The sequence below is a fragment of the Eleutherodactylus coqui genome, chromosome 1, assembly GCF_035609145.1.
Source record: "Eleutherodactylus coqui strain aEleCoq1 chromosome 1, aEleCoq1.hap1, whole genome shotgun sequence".
In the NCBI taxonomy this organism is placed as follows: domain Eukaryota; kingdom Metazoa; phylum Chordata; class Amphibia; order Anura; family Eleutherodactylidae; genus Eleutherodactylus; species Eleutherodactylus coqui.
Window position 1 is genome coordinate 346,216,241 of NC_089837.1, and position 26,318 is coordinate 346,242,558.

The 26,318-nt window shown below is 41.6% G+C and overlaps 1 protein-coding gene across 1 annotated transcript in view; it reads left to right on the forward strand.

Moving 5' to 3' along the window:
* LOC136576799 (S-adenosyl-L-methionine-dependent tRNA 4-demethylwyosine synthase TYW1-like) overlaps positions 1 to 26,318 on the forward strand; it is a 178,983-nt gene that overhangs the window by 89,399 nt on the left and 63,266 nt on the right. Inside the window, exons 12-13 of the mRNA XM_066576380.1 lie at positions 3,166 to 3,343; positions 6,237 to 6,372. Coding sequence (XP_066432477.1) covers positions 3,166 to 3,343; positions 6,237 to 6,372 — 314 coding nt within the window. The remainder of the gene's footprint in view (positions 1 to 3,165; positions 3,344 to 6,236; positions 6,373 to 26,318) is intronic.

Genomic DNA, 26,318 nt, shown 5'->3' on the forward strand with positions numbered 1-26,318 from the left:
CATTGAAATCAGTGGGCAAGGCTTTCCAAGAAAACGCTCAAGGAAAAGCTGCATTTTTTTCTTCCCTCCCCACATTACGGAATGTATATGACCCGATTCAAAAGCATGGGTTTCATATTGGCACGAGAATTGTCTCGCAAAACACATACACCTTGCATAATTTTCTTGGCCGTTTAAAAGCGGCCTAGTTCTTCTTCCCTGGTCTTAACCTAATTCCCTCCCTCACATTGGCACCACTGTCCCGATGTAGTCCTCAGCTATCTCTTCTGAAATGACCCTGACTGCAATTTTGTCCTTAATTTTTCGAGGGCATAAGAGACTAAGCAAAGAATAAAGCAAAGCGGAATGATACAAACAAGGAGCACAGACTTGACACAAGCAGCAAGGGGCAGTTCACACAGACAAGACTCCTAAAACTATACTTGATCTCAGAACTAAAGGCCTCTTTACCCGGCAAGATAAATTGGAATGAGCATGAAAAATAGTTGGGCAATGGGTAGTTTCAAGCGTTCAATAGAACATAACCAGGCCTCTAGACAACCTTTCTGCCACTTCTCTCTATTCGGCATATCATACGACACTAATGCATACCAAACTATTCAGCAGCAGATGAAGGATATTTTTCAGGTCTGCATGAAAGATCTAATCAGCGATAATCTAACTATATCACTGCTTGCATTCAAACCGAACAATTATTGTGCAAACCACTCGATGTAACTATTAGTTGCGCAATACTTGTGCAGTGTAAAAGGGCCCTAAGTGCTATAAACTAATGGCTCTTTTACCTGGGCCGATAGTCTTTCAAATGGCTGAACGAGGTTTGACTTCACCGCTAAGGTCAGCAGTGCTTGAGCCGAGTGTTTACACAGAGAAAGTTGCCGCTGGATCGTGGGCTTCTCGTCCGTTTCTTGCTCATCACTTCATCTTTTAGGTGAAGCGCTGAGCAAGAAGTGTTTAGACTGGACGAGAAACCCGCAACCCAACAATTTTTTTTAAACTGACGGAAAACACAGTTTAGCAAACCATAAACAACAAGGGAGTGAATATCACTCAAATTTGTTTGAACAACTTTTGAGTGCTAATCGTTTTGTGTAAATGGGCCTTACGATGTAGGAATACTGGCTGCATTCTGTTATCACAGCTATCAGCTGCACAGATGGCCGCTGCCAAACAATATTTTAAAGGAAGCTAGCAGATAACAACTCATCCCTATTGAGGTAAGCTGAACAAAGCGGGTCAGCTAATCCAGTCCATTGTTTCAGTTGTGACTACAGTTACATGGCAAGTTCCCCATCAGCAAGTAGTGAGAGGATAATAGGCAGCAGGAGTTTTCCTGTTCATTGTAACAGACATGTTTTATAAAGTTTATGGAATTTATCACCAGAGGAATTTTAGCTGCCGCTTGTCTGATATGCTTTTTTTATATTCACTAAATGTGCTGAATATATCTCATTGTAGCGTTATGATCATTTTGTTACATCTCTAAATGTGTCAAAAGATGTTACACGTTTTATGTCTCAATTGATGTCTGTCTCAATACCTCACTCCACTCACACCCCAACCCCTTTTTAGGCCTGATAGCACACTTTCTACAACGTGACAGCCCTGTGGATGCCAGGCGTTTTCATGTGGAATGCTGCGGCTGAAAGAATTTTACCTGCCGAGGGAATAAGGGATTCCCCAGCTGCAGCAGAGGATCGCACAGCTCTCCAATTGCTTTCAATGGCAGGGGACAGAGATAGAAAAGTGGCGAGTGAGAAGCTGAGAGAGAGAAGCAGATTTAGAAGTTCACAACAACCATTTTCCCAAACATTTTATGTTTGCATAGCAAACATAAGGGCCAATCTAGTTTTTAAAAAGTGTCTAGTGATGCTTAACATCGGTTCTTTTTGGTGCAAATCAATAGTAAATTTGTCCAAATTCATTGGCTCCATAAAAGGCTTGAACTCCTGCCTGAATTCTGGTGCAACACCAATAGTAAATGTGCCCCTATGTTGGAAGAGTCAAACTACGGCTACCTACACACGGGCAAGCAAAAGATCGGCACAAAAAACTCTGCCCGATATCGCACTCGCCAACGTGCGCTTTACCTAGGGATGTGAGGCGGTTTCCTGTCAAAAGCTCCTCCCATCACTCCAGTAAAGTAGCGATCCTCCGGCACGGCTTTCAGCCACTTTGGAAGTTCGGCAAGTGTCGACATTGTTTTCAATGGGAAACCTTGCATCAGTCGTGCGACAAGTTTATCAAATATCACATGATGATGATAAATTTGTCAAATGCCTATATATGTCTGTAGATGAAGAATCATTTTGTACACCACACACAATTTATGTCTGTATTGTCGAGTTGTGTGTGACCTGTATTAGCCATCTACACCAGAGTTGAGCCATTTGTGCCTTGCATGTCAGCTTGTATAAGTGAAGTGACAAGAGGACGTAGCTAACTGCTTGGCCAGGATTTGGTTATACTTATACAAAGCACATTTTTGAAAGTTACATCTTTGCTCTACGGAGATGCTGGCATACAAAAAGTACTGTAATTGTAGGGATCTTGCAAGTTAAAGGCATCAGTGTTACAACAAATTAATGACTGTATGTGTCTATTTCATAAATCTGTCAGGACATATGCCAAGAAATTTAGTCTTTTTTAACTTTGGCTTAAAATGCACCACTTTTGATAAATGTGGGCCTCAGATTGGTAACTTTTCATGTTACTCTATATTTCATGTAGGTGTTTCTCAGCAGCTTTATAATGAGTTTTGCACAGTGCAGTTTTATTTTATATTTTCAGCCAAGAGTTGGAGAGCGTCTAAAACAAAAAGCTATTTCTTATTCTCCCCTTGGGAGAAAATTAAGGCAAAAAGCCTGACAATTAAAGGGGATTTTCGAGACTTAACTATCGATGACCTATTCTCAATTGGCGTGGCCACTGCTCGGAATCTCCGCTGATCTGCTGTTTGTCGGGCTTGTTGTTGTTGTGGACGAGACAAAAGCACACAACTTGGTCCATATTGTAGCGGCCCAGGTTAGTATTGCAGTCATAGCTCCAATTGAATTTAGTGGGACTGTGGCTGCAATACCCCTTTAACTGCACAGTGAATGATAAGTTACCTTGTATATATATATTTTTTTCTTTTGTTAACAGTTGCTTCTCTTTTTCCTGCAGGAGTACCGGGTGTGAAAGCGGATCGATTTGAGGAAGGCATGGCCGTCAAGCACTGTGCGCTGTCTTTAGTAGGGGAACCAATTATGTATCCTGAGATCAACAGATTTCTTAAACTACTTCATCACAGGGAAATCTCTAGTTTTTTAGTTACAAATGCACAATTCCCAGAAGAAATAAGGTATTCGGATGTTCCACTACTGGATTTACATGATGACTCTTTGTTATGCAATAATAGATTTTGTAATAGGAATGTTTTCTTTCTACTGTAAGACTGCCTGCACACGGGCAGATCGGATTCCGCATGCAGAATCTCTCAGCAGAATCCAACTCTGTGTCCAGCCGGTGACCCCCTGCGTACCTGTCCGGCGTCTCCTATTCCGTTCCGCGGATGTGCTGGCCGGTGCACATGCACAGTACAGAATAGGCCGACAATGATTGCGGAAGGGCCGCAAGACGGACTGCTCCCGTTGACTTCAATGGAAGCCGTCGTGCGGAGCCCGCACAGAATCACAGTATGCTGTGATTTCTCCTTCGCGAGCGGAAAATCACAATCTATTTCCACTCGTGGACATGAAATTGTGTATAGCCATAGCATGCTATGGGCGGTATTTGCTGCGGAATCCAGAGGCGGCTGCCCGCTCCGGGTTCCACAATGCAAATCTGCCCGTGTGCAGGCGGCCTAAAGTCCAATTTAAACGCAAAGATGAGTGCTCAAAATTCGTTCAAAAGAAAAGGAAAATGACAGTTTTGAGCAATCATTTAGCATAAATTACTGAAGAGCACTAATGCCCATTAGTACTTTATCAGCTTCATTTGCGTGCCAATGAGCCTCCGGAGCTGTTGTAGAATTCAGCAGGAGGTCTGAGCTCTGCAGTAGCTCCATTGTTCTGGCATGGGCTGCTTAGAGAAAACAATGTAATCTTTAGCTCCCGTGTAGGTAACAGCCTGCAGTCTGTTTTCTCTCATGGGCTGCACAGGGAATACAATGTTATCTCCTGCTTCCAGCGTGCAGTCTGGACAATGGTTTTTAAACTCAACTTAAAATCATCGTTCAAACAAAAAGCGCACAATGGTAGCATTTAGACACAACGATTATCGCGCAAAAGCTATCTTTTATTGAATTTTGAGCGATAATCGTTGTGTGTAAAAGGGCTTTAAGTTGGGTTAGGGTCTTTTGAATGAACCACCCTGTTAGCTAAATTCTCTAGAAACAAGCCTGGGGCAGAGCTGTTCACTCAACTGCTATCTGCTGTGCATGGCCAGCTTTAATAAGTGGGAAATCATTTTTGTTGTACTATGTGTTTTAACCAGTAAAAAAACAATTTGTCGCACTAATCCAAGGCGTTGATTCATTTTTATATACAAGCCCCCTTTGATGTACATTTATTAATATGTAAAACTTGCCAGCTGCATCATAACTGCATTTGCATGTCTTTTATACTGATTTAAAGGCATGCCTTGTTGTAGATTTCTTTACACAATCCCAATTAATAAACTCTCCCCTAAAGATCAGAGTTAGACGTGGCAACAAAATAGTAGTTTCAAAACTGCCCTTCATTACTTTCCAGATTCCTTTGAGTTGCTTTTCACATATTTCTCTTCATCTCTCATTCACTAAATATTGCATTCCTTATTCCGGTTATGCTGACGGTGAAATCTTTGTTTTTTAGTTTTGAGTGCACTAGGAAACAAAATGTATACAGAAATGATAGAAATGCTTTCCTCATATCTCGCAGCATTAAATGTTTCTTTTTACTCTTCTGGTAATGTATTTGTCAAAAATCTGTGTATACTGAAGTGAATTTTTAGTTTTACTTAATGCATTCTTTCATAAAGGCAGGTTTTCATAAACTAAAGTATACTGGGGAGAGAGAAATTAGAGGGGTTGTCAGAGTTTAATATTTTTTTTTTAAATCTGTTCCAAAACCGGTAATACTCTCCTCTCCCGCCTCTCGGCATATCCCATGCCAGCACCTTTGGGTCTCCACTATGGCATGCTGTTTACAGGCCACAGTCAGCCTAAGTATAAGATGTGATAGACGTCTGCAGCCAATCACCGTGTTCAGCGATTGATCGCAGGGTTCTGTTATTGGCTGCAGCAGCCTGTGACGTCCCGTGCTTGGACTTGGTGCAGCCTGTAAACATTACGTCGTGGAGCGGACTGATGGCTGTGGTGTGGGGAGCCAGGAGAGGGGGTTATTAGCCGTTTTATCATGTTTGGACATGGGGAGATGATATATATATATAATATAATTATTTTTTTTTTTTTTTTTTAATCTAGCTCGTAACAACCCCTTTTAAAGCAATGTGTGATTTACCCGAACTCTTTAGGCTCTGCTCATGTCTGTATTGGAGGCTTCATTCATGGCCTAAGTCCCTGAACAAATGGCGCAGCATGCTGCAGTGTTTTCTCCAGTAAAATGCTAGGTGTCATGGTGAAAGCCCAATGGACCCCATTATAATCAGAACGGTCCGTTGGGTGCCGTTCCTGACCATGTTGTGTCTCATTTGGCACTTCAATGGTTTTGATTGTTCTGCTCTGCTCCTAGGACTAAACAGAACAAAGGAAATCATTAGCGCTCAAAATGGCTAAAAGATATGTAGAGATCAACAGCTGTATACTGTTAGAAGAAGATATATTTAGACTAATGGATTTCAGATAAATTCAGACTTCTCTGGTAGTTTAAAGTAGTGGGGGACATTAATGCACATTCCCTGATGGTCTTTGATATGGGAAGGGTAATACCCCCTTCCATTTTGAGCAAGGGCAGTTAAGTGGGTTTATAGCTTGTGTTTCCCACCACGTTTCCTCTCTCTGTCTCCAGCAAGAATTGAAGCTATCGCTTAGTGCTTCCGCTTCTTGATCTACACAAATCACACACATCGCTGGTCTTCACGGCTCAGGCATAATGCTCTTAGTATTCTGCTGAATCATTATAAAAATAAAAAGAAAATATTATCCTGCAATGTATTTTGATACATTTTTTTTTATTGAATCTGTATAATTCTGTATTCATATTAATGATTATTTCACTATTTTGTCAATCTAAAATTAGCTATCTTTTTGTCAGGACTCTGGAGCCTGTCACACAGTTGTATGTGAGTGTGGATGCAAGTACCAAGGACAGCCTTAAGAAAATCGATCGCCCACTCTTTAAGGATTTTTGGCAAAGGTTTCTTGACAGCTTGACTGCTTTGGCAGAAAAGGTAAATTATTGAATTTTATTAACTCAGTGTTACTTGACACAAATGTTAGTGCTCATAACAGTAGCTGTTTTCTCTCTCACCTTGGTTTCCTCCGTATATAGTATATATAATATATGGCTGTATTTAAAATAAAGTTCCTAATTAAATAGCAAACTCTAGAGTGACCAGATGTTTAGATCACCCTCTTCTAATTGTCTGGTGGTATGGTATTTTCTCTGGGTCAGGAGCTGTGTCTTGTCATCTTAAGGAGAGCTCCCAAAAAGTGTGTGGAAACACCTAGGGGATGAATGGGTGAGGGAATGGCATAGTCTCTGCCCAAGGAGATCACCTAAAATGGGTGTGGGGACACCTAAAAGATGAGTAAGGAGACTTATAAGGCCATGCTAGCTCCTCTGGGAAATTATGCAAATAAGAAAGATGGAAAAATACCTCTACAGCGCCATCTATTGGATGGCAGCATTGCTTCAAATCAAAGTGACTTTATACTAAATCTTATCAATGATTGGGAGTGGGGAACTCAAGCCAGAAAACCATGCACAGGCCCCGTAACAGTCTGTCTGTGCATGGTTTTCTGGCTTGAGTTCCCCATTCACAGTCATTAAAGGGGTGGTCTCGCGAAACCAAGTGGGGTTATACACTTCCGTATGGCCATATTAATGCACTTTGTAATGTACATTGTGCATTAAATATGAGCCATACAGAAGTTATTCCACTTACCTGCTCCGTTGCTAGCGTCCTCGTCTCCATGGTTCCGTCTAAATTCGCTGGCAGCTTGCTTTTTTAGACGCGCTTGCGCAGTCCGGTCTTCTCTATTCAGCACGAGCCGCTTCAGTGTGCTCCCCGCTACAGCTCTTCTGCGCATGCGCAGACGAGCTGTCACTGCTCGGGAGCGCGCTGCAGCGGCCATTCTGCACCTTCCTCTGTTAGAGGAAGGTGCAGAAACTGGAGCTGCCCAGCGGAGAAGCCCAGCCCAGCCCAGCAGCCCCGAGAAGCGTCCCAGGTAAGTGATGGGTCGGGGGGGAACTAGCGCTGCGCCGGGGGAACTAGCGCTGCGCCGGGGGGCTGCCGCTGTGATGGGGGAACTAGCGCTAGGCCGGGGGGGCTGTCGCTGCGATGGGGGGGCTGCCGCTGCGCCGGGGGGGGGGGCTGCCGCTGTGATGGGGGAACTAGCGCTAGGCCGGGGGGGCTGTCGCTGCGATGGGGGGGCTGTCGCTAGGCCGGGGGGGGCTGTCGCTAGGCCGGGGGGGGCTGCCGCTGTGATGGGGGAACTAGCGCTAGGCCGGGGGGGCTGTCGCTAGGCCGGGGGGGGGCTGCCGCTAGGCCGGGGGAACTAGCGCTGGGCTCCGGAACCTAGCGCTGGGCTCCGGGGCCTTCACCTGGGCTGAGGGTCTAGCGCTGGGGAGCCGGGAGCGTAGCGCTGGGGAGCTGGGGGCTAGCGCCGGTTACCTGCTGCCTGGCGGTGGGCGTCTGGTCGGCGGCTGCGGGGCGTCTGGTCGGCGGCTGCGATGCGTCCGGTTGCCATGGAGACACAGCTGGCGGCGTCTCGGGAGCGCGCACGTCGGGCTGCAGCGAGCGACGGGGAAAGAGCCGGCGGCCATCTTGAGAAAACTTTTATAAGTTGCTGAAACGCTGGAACGGTAAGTACGAACCAGCTAGAAATGTCATTTACAGGGGGGCTTAGTAATGTGTACTTAATGGGGGGGACTGGGCAAAAAAAAAATTTAACTGCTTCCTCGAGACATCTCCTTTAATAACACTTTTTATAAAGTTCCTTTGATTTGAAGGAATGCTGCCATCCAATAGATGGCGCTGTAGAGGTATTTTTCCATCTTTCTTATTTGCATTATTTTCTCTAACATGAAATGCTGGAAACAAGCGGGAACCTGATGAAATTGATACCTATTGGTCTTACTTTAGCAGATTTCAGTAATATAAGAGGGCGCTTTGTCCCTGTTCCATTCTCAGGTTTTTCGTTGTAAATTCAAATCTGGTGAGCAGTACTGCTATGTCTGACATGCTAATTCTAGGTGTAATGCCAGCATTTTTCAAAATCCTTCCAGCTCTTGACTGTTTTTGCTAAAGATCATGGAGAAGGGTAGAAAGGGGGGAGCTTTTAACCTCTGTGTATTTTTCCTGCCCTATCATGAGGAGGCAATCTGAGCTGGTGCTGTCGCGGGAACTTCAAGTAAATCGGATTACCTGTGAGTCTGATCCCTCTTTTTCAGTTGGATTACATTTTAGAAAGTGCTCCTGTGTCTAGATATTGTTACATACTGGTTATGGCACCCCTAGGGTTCTTGAATTCTGTCTGATAACCTCCATCTAATGTGTCCAGTGCTGGTGAGAAGCTGCTGAACACATTAGGTGGATTTTCAGAGAGCGAATCATAAGAACTTCAGGGGCTGCTATAACAAGTATATTACAGAAATGTCTAGGCAAGGAGCATATTTTTTTTTATTGAAAACCTATGTTTTGTCCAAGCCAACAGCGTACATAAATATTTCTTTGTAGGACAATCCCTTTAAAAATGCAAATGATTTTGCAGAGTATTTTTATTAGATGTTGAACATCCACAGATGGAAGACTCCACTGTCCTATGACTAGAAGTTGCTATTCACATTGCCAAATGCATTTTACCATTCTAATTAAATAATGATCAAAATCTTTTCAGTACATTCACTTGTCTAGGTAATGCAGAAATCTTGACTTTTGTTGCTCTCGGTGTTCTATGTATGACTAGCATCAGAATATAATGAGATGAAATTATCAGAACCCCCCAACACACTCTTCCGTCCTGTCCTTTACTTTTTACAGCATGACCTGCAAGAATAGTCTGAAGAGAGCTAAAAGAGTACAAGTAGAAGGTGACGGCATAGTTCTGAAGCATAAATTCCCACTTTGTCATTATGTTTGTACTCTTTGAATCTGCCATTGTCTTGCTAAAAACTTTGGGAATATTCTGCAATTTTACACAGTTTATTCCAGCTGTCAGTGGTGTGCTAGACTTTGAAATTGGCTTAAGTAACTCTAAATTAGCAAACTAATTAGAGTTCTTCTTCTTTATTTTCATTGCGGTTACCATTATCCAAATGAGCAGAAAGTGTAGAAGTGGTCAATTGCCTGAGCAGGTGCATGGCTTATTATGAGATAATATGAACATAAGGAGGCCAATTTCCTCAGCACGGCGTGGACTGCAGTGTGTCTGACATCTGCTACAAAATGCATCATTATTTGTGTGGCTGCCTGACACTGTCTAACTTTATTTTCACCAAGACATTGATTTACCTGTCTGAAAAACAACTTTAACAGTAGGTGGAGAGAAGCAATTTGCCAAAAACACAAAAAATTGCTTTACAGATTGTAACTTGTTTGTACGCTTTCTTTATGCAGGTGAGGATGTTCTTCATTAAAGGGGTTGTCCCTACTGAAGTATTATATTTATACTCCCCATAAGAAGTTGATCATTTAATTTAGGAACAAGTTCTGTGATTGATTCTTTCTCCAACATGTTCTGACCTATTCGCATTGGTAGGCACTCTGTCAACTTTAAGTGTATTAGCTATGGCCATCAGCGATGCCCATTGTAGTGGCAGAGATTTCTCAATATTTCTGCCCCTGGCCAGTCTTCTTTTGGTCCCTGCTCGGAAAACAGTAAGCCACAGCATAGAACTCAATGAGGCAGTTACAGGTATGCATATTAACAGAGCTGTAATTAGAAAATTTGGGCCCCATAGCAAAACATTTGAATGGAGCCTCGAACCACCATCACCTTGAGATGAATATTTACCAGCTCTACGTAAAAGTACACAAACCATTGCCTGTTGAGTTACTTAAAAATAAAATACAACGAGGCCACCAACTGTTATCACTCTTCCACAACCGATATGGTAGCATTCTTTTTGTTGCTAAATGATCATTAAGACCAGAACCCTAAATTATCAGACCCAAAATTACATCCTATAAGGGTTTTTTTTAATGTTATCTGCAAGAAATTGTAAAAATATGCCGTATTCAACAGTTGCCGAAACTGCCTCCCTTGTCTAATGGTCTCCGGAGCTGCAAGGGTTTGGAACCAATGGGTATAGTGTATTTCATACCAATTTCTGCAGTTAAAAAAAGAGGTAAATCACCACCTTATTTGTAAGACCTCAGGCTGTACAGGCATTGCTGCAGCTTTTGGGGAAATGTACACATTGCAGATCTCGATGGGGCAATCCAGTTACTGGAAACCCAATCAAATGCAAATTAAGACCATTCATACTTGCTAGAAATTTTTGCATTCAGCAAAAGGCAATAAACACCAGTCCTAAATAATCTTCCTCACCTCACAAAATCTCAAATGAGATTGACTGTCTTTAGATAGCAATATGGCACCATTCAAACTTATTTGAATATGAAAGAAAAGTTTGTCAAAAAGAAGGATCTGGCATGTTGAATTTCAGTGCTTGATCATTTTGTTCTCCCTGGAGACAAGCTGCTGCCAGAGGTGTCTGGCAGTGACTTTCTTCACTCTGCCCATTGAAAACACATCTACTGCTAAGCCAAGCCAAGTGTGCAGGTGTATGGAGAAGTTGGCAGAATACCTGTCAGCAAACGACTGTTGAAAGTGTATGGGCTCCTCTTAGGCTGAATTCATCATAACTACCTTGTCAACTCTGCTTTTCTGTTCCTTCCTAGGAACAGAAAAATTAAATGACGGCCTCATCCACACGAGCGTAGTTTTAGCGAATTATATGCGTGTGAAAAGGTTCTGTCTAGTAGAAACAATGGTTTCCTATAAAAGCGTTCACATGAAGGAATTCTAGACGCACAAAATACTTGCATCTAACAAAAATAGAAATGCGACTGCGAAGCTCGCATCTAAGGTTCGTGGTACGTGAACAGATTAGAGCTGACCTATCATTGGCACTAGCTGCGCAGGAGTTTCCATATACTCTTATGGGAGCTGGATACCACGCACCTCCTGATCCTGTGAACAGACAATTTCACAGCTAATTAAGCTTATTACTTAATAGCTGGAAATCACCCATTCATGCGATTTTTAGCGCAGTATAGCCGCAATCTTTTCACGCGCCTATATTGCGCTAATACCACGCTCGTCTGAACGAGCCCTAAAGATGTGTTGAAACCATCACATGACAGACGCTATTGCCACCTTTTTGTCTGTATTGACTCATAATGGGGTCTGTCGAGTTCAGTCATTCTTTCTTTCTTTCTTTCCTATGGAAATGCTATATGAAGCAGTATTTGTTCTGACAAATATGGTAAAAGTAGTGGCTCCTCGTAGAGTCTCCAACACACATGTATACAGAATCTTATCTGTTTGTCACTTATCAAGAGGTTCTGCAGTAGTAGCAACCCACAATGAAATCTATAAATAAAGGATTATTATAGGGAGGTGTTGGGGTCGGCAGCAGACATGGAGGATAGGCGGGTTATTCTGGAGGACTACACAGTTGGAGAAGTAGGACTTGAAAATACATATTGGTATGTAAAAACATAAGGACTGAGGGAGGTTCGTTAACAAGGGGGAGACAGTGGTAGAAGAGGGGGTTGATAGCACAGAGTAGGGATCTTAGGGTAGGCATCCCGAACTTGTGATTTTCTCACTTCCAGCTACACCTTTCCCCCCTTATTCGTCCTGCCTAGACTTGTCTCCTCCTTTTTTCCTACAATCTAAGCTTTGTCCTCAGCCAGCACCTAATGATGATGAACAGGCGCACACAGAGCCTTAGCACTGACATCATTAGGGACTGGCCAGCGGTCCCGCACTTGTGGCTCAGCTCTAAGAAGACGTATATCTGGCTGGGCAGCCCTGACTCACCTTGGCTGCTATGGTGGTAGTCAGTGCATATTAGCCTATAGCTGTCCTGCTTCTATAATTTTAGGATTGCAATTTTAGCACATGGAATCAAAGCATTGCCTTTTAAATTTGCCAGCAAGCTATTGTAGGATTCTAATACATGGGGCCTGTAGACACCAATGAAAGAACTAACTTAAACTAAACAATAAAAGCACTGAAAGCCAAATATGGGACAAAAGCAGAACTCCATGTTTATAAAGGGTGGAAAATGTTAAAATTTAAACCCATGAAGAACTCGTATAATTGATAAAGCATACTAGAGATGAGCGAGTATACTCGTTAAAGGCAGATACTCGAGCGAGTATCATCCTTTTCGAGTACCTGCTCGTCAGAAAAGATTCGGGTGCCGGTGTGGGTGAGTGGTGGGTTGCGGGAGTGAGCAGGGGAAGAGCGCGAATCCCCCCCCCCCCCGACGGCACCCAAATTTTTTCTGACGAGCAGGCAGGTACTTGAAAAGGACGATACTCGCTCGAGTATCTGCCCTTAACGAGTATGCTCGCTCATCTCTAAAGCATACCATAGCTCACATGCTTAGAAATAGCCTCAAGCATGCAACATTTGTATTGCATGTAATAACCTTGACCACCCAGCTTGATCTGTTTCATTGTGGGTTTCTATTGATGCCAATACTTGGGATGCACATCTAATATTTCAACAACTGCAACCTGCAGTAAAACATTGTTTAATACAACAGGTTAATAATCAACAGATATCTGCTTCTGCATTTGACATGTAGCACAAAATAGTCTAACCCTTTTGGCCTGTGTATACCTTAGGCCGATTGAATTCCGCATGTGGGAGCCTGCAACGGAATCAGACCCTGTGCCTTGCCTGCATCTGTGCATACCTGTTTTCTCTTCTTGTTTTCTGTACTGCGGATGGTCTGCTCGGCTCGCCGTCAAACATGCGCACTACAGATTTTTTTTTTAAAGCTCCTACATTACCAATGAAATCCGCAGCCCGTCAGCAATGTCAATTGTGGATGGGCCGCAGGTCGGACGGCTTCTATTGACTTTAATAGAAGCCGACTGTGCGGAATTCGCAGGAAAGTGGAGCATGCTGCGATTTTTCATCCGCAAGCGGAAACCGCAATTGGTTTCCACTAGTGTGCATAAAGAATCATGTTTGCTCCGGATTCTGCAGTTCAAATCCGCCCGTGTACATTCACCCATACTCTACGACTTCACACCCCGAATGTGGTTCAGCGATGGCAGTGTTTTATGCTGTTGCAGTTCACTAAATTCAGTATATAGATCGTCAGAATTTTGCAGATAAATTACTGTTGAATTTTTAAAATGTAATTTCTTGATTATATAATTAGGTAAACGCTATTTTATATGTAGATGACAAATCATTCTGCCTCCTAACTACTACGGTAGAAATCTCAGTGCTGCAAAGAAGGTTTTGATGAGCATCTCAGCTGATGCCACCAATAAATCTGGAACTTGAGCGATGTGTCAGGGCTGTAAACTCCTCAAAGTCCTTGCTTACTTCCCCAATGCACCGTGACTTTTAGGACAGCGAAGCAGAGGCAGAAGTGCTCACTCCATGAAAATGTCAGTCATAATTTAGGATGTCATTATGAGACTTGTTTTTAAATTTGCCTGTTGAGCTGCTGTGACAAATCTGATTTTATGGAGATGTGCAGGTTGAAAGCTAATCACTAGAATACTGTATTCTGTGTGCATATTAAAGCTTCTTGTTTCATCTTGAAGGAAGACTAAACATTTGTACCGTTCATAGTTTTGTATTCTGCACACTGAGTAAACTTCCACAATGCAAAGAAAAAAAGTAAACCTATGTTAAAGGAGTTGTCCCGCGCCGAAATGTCTTTGTTTTTTTTTTTTTTAAACCCCCCCCCCCCCCCCCCGTTCGGCGCGAGACAACCCCGATGCAGGGGTTAAAAAAACCACCCGCACAGCGCTTACCTGAATCCCGGCAGTCCGGCGTCTTCATACTCACCTGCTGAAGATGGCCGCCGGGATCCTCTGTCTTCATGGACCACAGGGCTTCTGTGCGGTCCATTGCCGATTCCAGCCTCCTGATTGGCTGGAATCGGCACGTGACGGGGCGGAGCTACACGGAGCCCCATTCAGAAAAGAAGAAGACCCGGACTGCGCAAGCGCGGCTAATTTGGCCATCGGAGGGCGAAAATTAGTCGGCACCATGGAGACGAGGACGCCAGCAACGGAGCAGGTAAGTATAAAACTTTTGATAACTTCTGTATGGCTCATAATTAATGCACAATGTACATTACAAAGTGCATTATTATGGCCATGCAGAAGTGTATAGACCCACTTGCTGCCTCGGGACAACCCCTTTAATGACTTCTCCAAGAGCTAATTGGCAAGAGGTGTTTCCATTAAGCAGATGAGATTAAGGGCTTATTCACAAGAGCGATATTCTCAGGCGAGTTTTCTGTGATGCGATGCGCACAAATATGAAATCCATTCCTTTTGAATGGATTCCTTCAGACTAGCAATTTTATGACTTTTTTAATGGGACCTTAAAAGCCATCCCATGGCACTGGCATCCTATGACATGTGTGAGTGTAATGTATCCCATTGAAGTCAGTGGGAATCACTTGTGATCCTAACACACATTAAAAATTGCAGTTTTACAGAAGCAATTTTGAATCCAAATTGTTTTACATCATTGTGAAAAATGCACGTTGGCAAGCCAGATCATATGCTCTATCATATGAATAAGCCCTAAAAGTGTGGGTTTCACAGGTGCTTTGGCATCAGTTCTTGCTACCAATGTTTTGCGTATTGAATAGTTCTTAGTTAAAGGGGTTGTCCCGCGCCGAAACAGATTTTTTTTTTTTCAATAGCCCCCCCCGTTCGGCGCGAGACAAACCCGATGCAGGGCTAAAAAAAAAAAAACGGGTAGTACTTACCCGAATCCCCGCGCTCCGGTGACTTCTTACTTACCTTGTGAAGATGGCCGCCGGGATCTTTACCCTCGGTGGACCGCAGGTCTTCTGTGCGTTCCATTGCCGATTCCAGCCTCCTGATTGGCTGGAATCGGCACACGTGACGGGGCGGAGCTACGAGGAGCAGCTCTCCAGCACGAGCGCCCCATTCAACACAGAGAAGACCGGACTGCACAAGCGCGACTAATCTCCTGAAAATTAGACAGCACCATGGAGACAAGGACGCTAGCAACGGAACAGGTAAGTGAATAACTTCTGTATGGCTCATAATTAATGCACAATGTATATTACAAAGTGCATTAATATGGCCATACAGAAGTGTATACCCCCACTTGCTTTCGCGGGACAACCCCTTTAAGTTTGCCAGGTCTGCAAAATATAATTTACAAAAGGAAGTGTACTTGTATTATGCCTATCTCTGGATAGTATCTGGTCTTCCATCCTACACTACCTTCCTTTACCAAATATGTAGCTGTTCCTTTCTGAAAATCACCTACTCTACTCTAACACGATTCAATTTACGTCTGCATGAAGCAGTTGTGCACATGGTATCGTAAATCTCTTGATAGACTTTCAATTTCCCTCTGGATTTGTCAAAACATAGAAAGCCTTCCGCATTAGGAGGCCATTTATTTCTTAAGACACAAGATGTAAACCTTGAAGCTTAAGAACCAGAATAGTTTTGGTTTGGCTGTAAATATTTGCAGCCTTCCTGTCATGGACAAAATAGTCTTTGGAAGAATTATTTGGTTTGGTATTATGGTCATACAGTATTTTTGAAAAATAGGACACTGCAGGTTAGTTAATTTTATTATTGTGGTGCTTTTATTTGTTAAAAAGGGCCATTTCAGCAAAATTTGTAAATCATTCATCAAATAGCTCCCCCCCCAACATAATTAAGTGGGCTAGTATTACCATATTTAGTTATTTCTTTCTATCTGAAACTCCACATGTCCTTTACATCAGTCGCGTTATCTCCAATTCTAACCAGCTCAGATCTACTTGGGTTTATGTGTTCAGTTTCTAGTCTGTTTCTCAGTCGCTGTGATGCTGCTCAACCAGAAATCCAGCACAGCACTTGATGATTCCATAAAACTCTTTTTCTTATTGAAGCAAATGCTCCTTTTAAAAATGTGACAGAATACATATGGACACAACAAGACCTCCAATGCATTTCAAACGCATTTAGGCTTTCTTAATCATGGCTGACTAAACTCGAACAACTTTAAATACTAAAACACTTTGTCTTTGCTCTTCAGAGCATACTTATATTTTCTGTTGTAGTTTATACTCCAATAGCATTTTAGTATATTTCTATATAATTTGCACTGCTAAATACCCCTATTATTACATACATATACGTGGCAACAATATATATAATATTATGTTGCCATTTTGAGAAGTGGATTTCTTTTTTCAGCTTTTGTGTACCTCATGGGCGGGTTGCACATCTATGTTGGATCCTCCGATCAGAGGTTCTGCCGCAGATCTGGCGTACCATCCCAGGGGGAAAAGCGCTGCATGCAATGATTTTTCGTCCGGCTAAAGCCGGGGAGCTGAGCAGAAAGCGAACGGACCCCATTATAGACGATGGGGTATGTTTGGTGCAGTTTGGTTCCGTCCAGAGATCAAGCTATTTGGCCCCCGGGATTCCCTTTTCTGGCCCCCCGAATGGAGCAGGAAAGCGGGACCCCAAGTGCAGATGGGAAATTTCACTTATCTGTAGTGGTTTCTGAATCCGGGTAACAAGGTGTTTTAGTAGTTAGAGATGATCTTGTTGGAGCTATACAGCCATGGTTAAGAATGCTTAAGTGCATTTGAAAGTCTTGTTGTGTCCATGTAAACTCTGTGGTATTTTTTCAAAAAAGTTGTTTCAGTGAAGAATTTTAGGGAATCCTCATTAGAGCTGGGTTTCTGTGTTTTTAGTTTAATTTGGAGGTCTCAACAGGGATCTGGATTCGGGAAATAGCCGTTCTCTACCTTTTGTGTGATACTGTTACATGGCCCCTACCACAGAAACTGCCTAGAAGGGGGGACACAGACTCTCCTATCACAGTTACTGATAATGATTACACAGCAGCTGTCACCCATTTATAATAGAGATCACAGCTCATCCTCCTGACTATTTACTTATGGTCTGTAGCTTATTTCGGTGAATGCAGAATGTTATGTCAGTGTTTTACCTGCAGCAGGGATGGTTGTTCATGTAGTGGTATTCTGATGCATGGGATTGGTGTGAAAGCAAAAATCTCAATATCAGGATGGTGCCCGTTAAGCATCAGACAGAAGGCAGCACTGCATAAAAGTGACTGCAATACACAGAAGAGACCTCCCGAGTGTGACAGGCAATCAGGTGAGAGGGGCAGAGGTGGATAAATGTGGGCCTTTAAATTTCCAAATGTGATAAGTGCCTTTTTATTACATGTATGAACCCAGAGTAGGTTGAGGTAGGTCCTTTAGGCCGGCTGTCCACATGCGATGCGGTATCCCACTGCCTGGGAGCAGGAGCCTCCGCCGGTCAGCCCTATCTAATAGAATCAGGCCAATTTGCAGCATGCTGCGAATTGCCCCCCGCAAGCGGAGAATTGCAATGATTCTCCGCTCGTGGATAGGTGCTGGCGCTTTCCATAACAATGCTATGGGAAGCGTCGGCCAGAGAATACACTGCCGTGGACAGAGGGCCTTAAGGACACTGTTTTAATCTGTTTTTACAATCTTTTCAAAATGTTCTGTTTCGCCTAGCTCAAACCTGCATAATTTATAACTGGACATTAACTGCGTATCATGGGTAACAACTTACATCTCTATTTTGAGTTATTCTATTAGTCCATGTATACCAGGGTAGGTTTATCTTCTGCACCAAGCTGGCTTTAATACAGCACCTATATTCACATTTGGTTTCCTTCAATAATGGAAGCCATAACTTTGCTGGATCTGTCGTACAATGGATGCATGTGGTATGCGATGGACACAAGCCACTCAAATTGGGTGACGTGATTCTATTTAGACGTCCCTCGCTTTGTGGGAAAACTGGTACAGGCGGCAGCCAAATAGTCTCCAGCACAGATGTGAACATAGTGTTATAGTTAATGTGGCGGTATTTATATGGCTTTATATTCTGCTTTTTCTCTATTCAATTACAGCAAGAAAACAATTAATTAAGCAGAGACTGGTAAACTTTTGATTGAGGTGACCAAGGAATGGAAATTTTGTTTCTTGTGAAAGTAGGTGCTTTGTTTGATAGGCACATATTATTCTATGCAAATTCCTTTCCTTTATGGCTAATTAATTTGCTTTTCCTCTGCATACTTCAGATGGGAAAGACTTGCCTATTAATTTGTTACTTTTTCAATTATACTATCTCCTCTCTAGTTTTACTAATGAGTCTAGTCTTCAGCATTCATTTTTGTTTCATGCTTCTTCCTCTAATAAGAGCCACTACAAAAAGTTGCACTTGTCCTTTAAATTACATCCTCACTTTCTCTGAATGTCTTCAATAAGCATTACTTTAATAGCAGCCTGTATCAGTACTGGTGGAAGGCGTACTCTAAATCATACACAAGAAGGATGCAGAGTAATATACTAGCCACTAGTAGGGGCAGTATATGAAATAGAGAGTATAAAAATTCTATACCATATCCTCATGCTTGATAGGATGGAGGCCCACCTCTGGAGTCTATGGAAAGTGCTATGGTATGCAAGTAGCCACTCCACTGTTGATGCCGTCACAGTTGGCACACAACTTGCATAATTAAACGTGGGTTGGCTTCAAAGATGTGGTCATACCAGTGATGGGAACTCACCAAAATTGAGATTAGGCAATTATTATATTTTCTTTTGATGTTAACTCTTAGATTTTGGGTATATAGTTGTAGATGTCCTTTTTTTAATGAGGGCAACCTTTTGACAGTTTTTGTATGTACTTATTCCATTTCAGGTTTTTGGACCTGGGAATGAATGGGTACTGGATAGAATTTAAACTCTAGAAAGATCTGATTGAAGAATAGTTAAGCTTTTATGGTTAAAATAAGCATTAGAAACACATGATTACAATGCTGTGTGGCATTTTTGAAAACCAATCTACAAAAGCACAATCTGTTTTACGCACACAGTGTTCCCAGCTACTAATTAGATCTCAGGATCTCCTGCTGCTCTGATAATGGATATTTATGGTTTTATTTGGACTGAAGGATTGTGAATCATATTGTCCAATAATCGCAAAAAGCTTTATGATAGTGATAGCAAATCTGTGCATAGCATGTGATTTCTGTATTTATACTGCTAAATTATACAGTAGTAATTTTGCTCATACGTTCTACAGTCGCCATTTGAAAATATCCACCTGAAGTCCGATTTTTAAAGGGAAACTACACATAGAAAATAATGCCTCCATTTTCTTCACAAAGAATACAACATTTTCAGTCTGCAAGCTCCAAACGCAGTCTTAGAAATCTGAGATAGAAATAGGGGTCCTTTTTTTTACCTTTTGGTATGTATTGCTTAGTCTTTATGCATCGTTCAACTCTTGGCCATTTCCTTAAGGCCCATTTACACCAGCCGATGATCGCTAAAAAAAAAAAGCTAATCGGCGAACGTTTTAGCAATAATCGGTGCTTGTAAATGTGCGCCCATTGTCCACTTTTTAGGCGCTGTTAGCTGATCGTTAAATTCAAACTAACCTAAAAATTGTTGTTCACTTTTATCAGTAGTTCTCCACGGGGAGTGCTGATAGTATTGTTTCCTGTGGAGAACAAAGGATCTAAGTGCAAATAATAGCCTCTATTATTAGGCTATTATAATAATAGGCTATTAACTGCATTCAGAATAGAAGGCTTCATTTGCACACCTAATTGGTATTTAAGTAGCTGAGTAGCTATGGTACTTAATACTTTATGCAAATTGATTGCTCAAAGCTGTCACTCAAACTGTTGTTTCAGTGATCTTTGAGCAATCATCTGCTGGTGTAATTGGGCCTTTAACCTATTGATTATATTCTAATCCACTTAATATGCTTCTTTCCTCCATTTTATAATTCAGATTAAATGGTTCAACAGTTAAGTAGGACTCGGCTACAATGATTTCTGTACAAAGATACTTTAACCCCTTCCCGCTGCAGGGCGTAAGTTTACGTCCTGGCAGCCTGGTACTTCCCGCAACAGGGCGTAAACTTACGTCCTGGAGATAGCGCAGGATCACATATGATCCAGCGCTATCCCGCAGCGGGAGCCGGCTGTCAGTCACAGCCGGCGTCTCGCTGCAACAGCGGGGGGACATCGGAGATGCGCCCGCCACTGTTAACCTCTTCCCTGCCGCGATCTAAGTAGATCACGGCAGGGAAAGAGTTCACAGAGGGAGCGCGGCTCCCCCTGTGTCTGCGGCCGGAACTCGCGATGTCATCGCGAGAGCCCGGCCTGTCACCATGGCAACAGGACGCCAGACCAATAAAATCTACAGCTCGTCTCGCAAAAAATAAGCCCTCACAGAGCTCTGTACATCAAAAAATAAAAAAGTTACGGGACTTTGAATGCAGCAATTTAGAATAGAAAAAAGATTTCCAAAAAAAAGGGTTTTTATTGCAGAAAAGTGGGAAAACCTAAAAAAAATGTTAGAATTTTGGTATCGTTGTAACCGTACCGGTCTGCAGAAAAAATGGAAAGTCTCATTTATGCTGCATGATTAACGGTGTAAAAAAAAAAAAAAAATCTATGGCAGAATTGATGCGTTTTCTCTCTCTGCTATCATTAAAAAAAAAAAAAAAAAATTTTACAATATAGTCTATGTACCCAAAAGTGGCACTGATAAAAACTACAGTTCGCCACGCAAAAAACAAGCCCTCATACGGCCGCGTCGACGGAAAAATAAAAAAGTTATGGCTTTTGATAAACGGAGAAGAAAATCCGCCAAAAATTGTTGCGTCCTTAAGCCCAAAATAGGCCATATCATGAAGGGGTTAAAGGGAATCTGTCAGCTGGAACTTGTTGTGCAAACTGCAGGCATGATGTTACAGATCAAGAGGTGCTGAGCAGATTGATATATAGTTTTATGGGGAAAGGTTCAGTATAACTTGTATTTTATTCATTTAAACCCTGAGCTGAACAGTCCAATGGGCGGAGCTATCAGTGATTGACTATACATGCAGGATTAGCTGTCAATCACTGATGGCTCCGCCCATTGGACTGTTCACCTCAGAATGAACAGAGATATAAATGAATATAATACAAGTTATACTGAATCTTTTCCCATAAAACTATATACCAATCTGCTCAGCTCCTCCTGCTCTATAACATACCACCTGCAGTTTGGACAGTGTGTTCAAGCTGACAGATTACCTTTAATCCCTTAGTGACGGCGCTATCGACTGTTGCAGGACGTGTATGGAGGGAGATAGCGCCGGCGTAAGCTGTTTATTATTTTAATTCTGACAGCGACATTTAAATCCCCCGAACGCTGTTCGGGGGTCCTGCACACCCCCCCGCGCGCGGTTAGAAAGGCCCCAGGGCTGCCTTAGCAGACTGCCTATCAAGCCATCCCTGTGGGGTGGCTTGATAGACTGCCTGTGAAAAAGCAGTATGACGTAATGCTATAGTATTACGTCATACTGCAGGAGCGATCAAAGCATTGCATGTTAAAGTCCCCCAGGGGGACTGAAAAAGTGTAAAAAAAGAACAATAAAGTTTTAGTTACTTTTTTTTGTTGTTTTTTTAATAAAAGTTAAAAAAAAAAAAAACCCTTTTGCCATATTTGCAATAAAAAATCAAAATAATAAACCAGAAATACGTGTTTGGTATCGCTGTGTCTGTAAAAGTCTGATCTATCAAAGTAATGTATTATTTACCCCACACGGTGAACGTGGCCTAAAAAAAATATAAAGAACGCCCGAAATGCACTTTTTTGGTCACCCTATCCCCAAGAAAAAATGTAATAAAAGGCGATCAAAAAGTCAACTGTATGTGAAAATGGTACCAATGGAAACTACAGGACATACCACACAAAATGAGCCCTCACACAACTATGTAGCCAAAAAAATAAAAAAGCTGGACACAGAAAATAATTTAAAAAAATTAAATATCTTTAAAAAAAAAAAAATACAAGTACTACAGCAAAAAAAATACCATATAAGTTTGGTATTGTAGTAATCGCAGTGACCCATAGAATAAAAATATCAGGTCGTTTTTGTTGCAGTTTGTGCGCCGTAGAAACAGGACGCACCGAAAGATGGTGGAATGTCGTTTTTATTTCCATTTCTCTCCGCTTAGAATTTTTAAAAAGTTTTTCAGTAAATTATATGGTACAATAAATGACGTTGGTGGATAAATAAAAGAACTACGATTTTTTAAAAGGGAGTAGGAAAAAACAAAAATGGAAAAAAGCAAAAAAGCTCCGTCACTAAGGGGTTAATGGAAAAATCTAGCCAAATATATGTGTGGAAGTATCTGTATAGTATGCCAAAAATGCCTGTTCAGTCTAGCGCTAGCGTGGTCCCTGTCTGTCCTGAAAAAGGGGATCCTTTTGATCCCTGTTGCACTTCAAGTAGGGGTGGCTGCTGCTATGAGGTGGAGAAGCAGCAGAGTCCTGGCTGTAAATACATGATGTTTTCTGTTCTACCTCATTGAAGCTATGAGAATGGATGGGTCATGCATGCACATAAATGGGCTTCTGCACAAAGCAGTATATTATTAACTTGCCCTATATTTAGGGGGCATACACAATCAAGGGGCGATGAACAAGATGATTTTGTGTATTTTGGATCTAGTGCCCTGCCTGCATTGTTAATGCTTCTGAATTCAACAGGGGTGATTTATAGCCTTTCAATAGCCTGCAGCTCCCCAAATTAGATATGAGGAAAGCTCAGGGTGGCTGACATATGTGACAAAGTGCTACAGAAGGGGTGACTGCTGTTTAGAGCGTTGTGCCTTTCTTTGAAGTGTTTGAAGTATGTATAATGTGTTACAAGTGATATTAAACCCGTTATGTCTAAAAGATTTATTCTACAAATGATTTCATCAAAATCAGTGTGAGAGAGCCAACAAGTCAATTAAAAATCACACATTTCAGCAATGAAGAAACACAAATGTATACGTGCACAAAAACTGAACCGGGGTTGCAAAGCGCCTGTCAGTATTGTGCCTGGGAGTTGTAGGGCATGGCCAGTGCCAGCTTTTATGCCAACATTTTGGAACGAATATATTCACTTTTAGCAAGGAGATCAATATAAAGTGATATGACTGAATGCATCGTCAGAATGGAAATGAGAACCTTGTGCTCCATGCTGTGTCACATCTGGCAGTGTCCAATGTATTTCCATGGTAACCAGAAGAACTTTAATATATAATGTACATTATCTTCTGGTGTTCTCATCAAACTTGATTCTACAGGAACTAGGTCTCAACATACTGAGCGCTAACTTTCCCATCGTTGTATTTTTTTCTGTTGGTTAGTCTGTTGAGTTTTCCGTTTGAGTTCTGTCTTTTTTTTTTAGCTGACTTTCAAAGTTACAGGTCTTTGTCGTGTATAGAGATTTTCTGGTTGTAATTGTGTTATTTGTTGCTCGGGGAGTACAGCAAATGTGTTACATTGTCACTGAATAGACCAATTTAATGAGCTGTGGCCATATAACAGTTACTGCAATGTTGATGTCCAAAAATACATGATAAAAATATTGAACATTTACATTTGATACTAAAGGCTATGTACACCTTTGCACTCTTTTTTTCCCCCCAAACAATGTGTTTTCACAATGGAGACCTTTTTAAATTACTTTTCATTACAATTTTATGATTGTTTCATTTATATGCTTGTATTGTTGTCCAAGGCACTGCAGACTGGAGGACTGAAATCCTAGCAAATTCTGTCCGAGTATGACTGATGGGTCATTTTTAAGCTCTTCCCCCTAGCCTGAAACCCTGTTGCGAATGTGCATTTGTTGCCTTTCCACTAAGCTATTACAAAGGGCTGTGTGAAAACTTCAGGGGTAGATGGCGATGATCAGAACAATGGAGAAAGCCACTATTACAGAGAGCTGCAATTCACTTCTGGTGAATTTTCGTTTCCTATAAACAGTGTGGGTAAACGGAGCAGCAGCTACTCAGATAGATAGCTGTGTCGTACACAGACTCTGAAAGGGGAAGGGAAGCTGATCTTGTGCTTGTTCATGATAGAATCCGGCTGATCTGTGCTGGGAATTCTCATGAGCCAGAAACTTGAATGTAGAAGAGCCTGTAAACCAAGTATGAGGCTTTCCAAATGCATGCTAATGAAAACTCAATGCAAAAAAACAACACCGATAAATGCATCATTTTTCTGTGCAAGGGCTTAAAAAATCAATACACATCTTACCACGTACAAAAGTTTCCATAGGCTTTAAAAAAATATATATAGATGGGTCTGCTACCTTGTAATGTTCATCTACACAAACCTCAATTTGAATAATTTTCTTTATAATTCTTTTAGGGGTTCTATATCTGCATTTGTAGCCTTTGGGAAGGCTAAATAAGAGCAAGGGCTATATTAGTAAATTAACATCTAGCACTAAGGCTAGGTCCACATTCATCTATGTGTTAGGTCACGTTCAGAGTCTCTCTTGCAAATTTTCAGTAAAATCACAGGAAAAAATTGAACCGCATCCTGCTTTATTGCTTTTGGAAAAAATGCCAGTGGGCGGGACAGAAGCCAGATGGACCCCATTATAGTCAGTGGGGTCCATCCAGCTTCGCTTGTTTCCATCATTGAGTATTTCTGACATTCTGTTTTCATGAAGAAGCAGAAAAATAAAATTCCAAACGGTCTGAACCCAACATTAGTTGCTTACATTGTTTTTATGTACTCACGGAGTACCTCTTGCAAACAAACAACTCTTGTTTTTTTTAGTCATTTCTTCTCTTGCAGTAAACCAAATATTTTGCATACTTATTGTATATGTTTTATGGTTTGTCATGCTCTTTATTATTGGCTTTTATTACTGTTCATACGTAGAGTGGCATACAAATGTTTTATATGCAGGTAGATATTAAAATATCCTTTCAGCATTGTCTTTTGAGAGCGCACACATAGCATTTTTGTTGTATTATATTGCTTCTGCATCTGAAACATCCATTTAATATCTCTTTGTCACTTTTTATGCGACTTGGTATGATTTTCCCCATGTGTCTTTTACTGCCAATGTGTAATTTATAGCCTGTCATTGCAGTAATATTTGAAAGTATGAGGGGGGAAATAACAAAAATAAGAGCACATTATTTAGACTTTGTTTCTTGTAACAAATTTATAGGGGTTCTGCAGCTTTAAGATATTGATATCTGTCCTAAAGATAGGTCATCAATAGTATATTGGTGGGGGATATATATATGGGGGATCCCACACCTGAAGGTACCCCAGCATCTAAAACCAGTCAACTACCCTAGCCATTGTCCCAGTCAGTTTGATTCCTCTCAAAGTCTGTATATGTTTCACTATTGTTATTTACATACTAATAGGTGCTGTACTCTAGTATTGATGTGTACATTTTTTTATTTCTTTGTACTTTTTATCAGTAGAATGAAAATGATTCATTTGCATCTTTTCATTTTTATCTGTTCATCTTTTTTTTGCAAATGCCACACTTTTTCTAGTTTGAAATGAATGTATGATTTAATCTGACATCTCTATTTTTTGGACTGTTACCCTTTATATGTGTCCCGGCTGTGACAAATAAATTCAAAGACTTCATCCATTGTATTTTACTGCACTGCTTGTGCTCTTATAGCGATGAGAATGAAATATGTGACTCTCGTCTCTTCTCTAAGTGACCCGTGGGCATTACCGAAGCACATTTCTTCCTTGTCCTTCGATGTCCTTGCTTATAGTATGTTATGTTTTTATTACTTCTCACTGTACTATTGCTGATTACCTAAGATGTATGAACCCAGCTGAAACAGAGCCGCTTCAGGTTTGATTAATGCTACTGATTATCAATAGGGCAGTTTGCTATTTGAGTAAAGGTGAAATGAACCATCGCAGTTTGCAACTCAAGCCCTTACTGCCAATGAAAATAAACCATTTATAAAGGAACCAAACTAACCATTGTTCCATATCTTTTTAGCTCATCGTTTTGTTTCTGCCCCATCCGTATTTGAAGCCAAGAATATTTTTGTGAATTACAAATAATGCCAA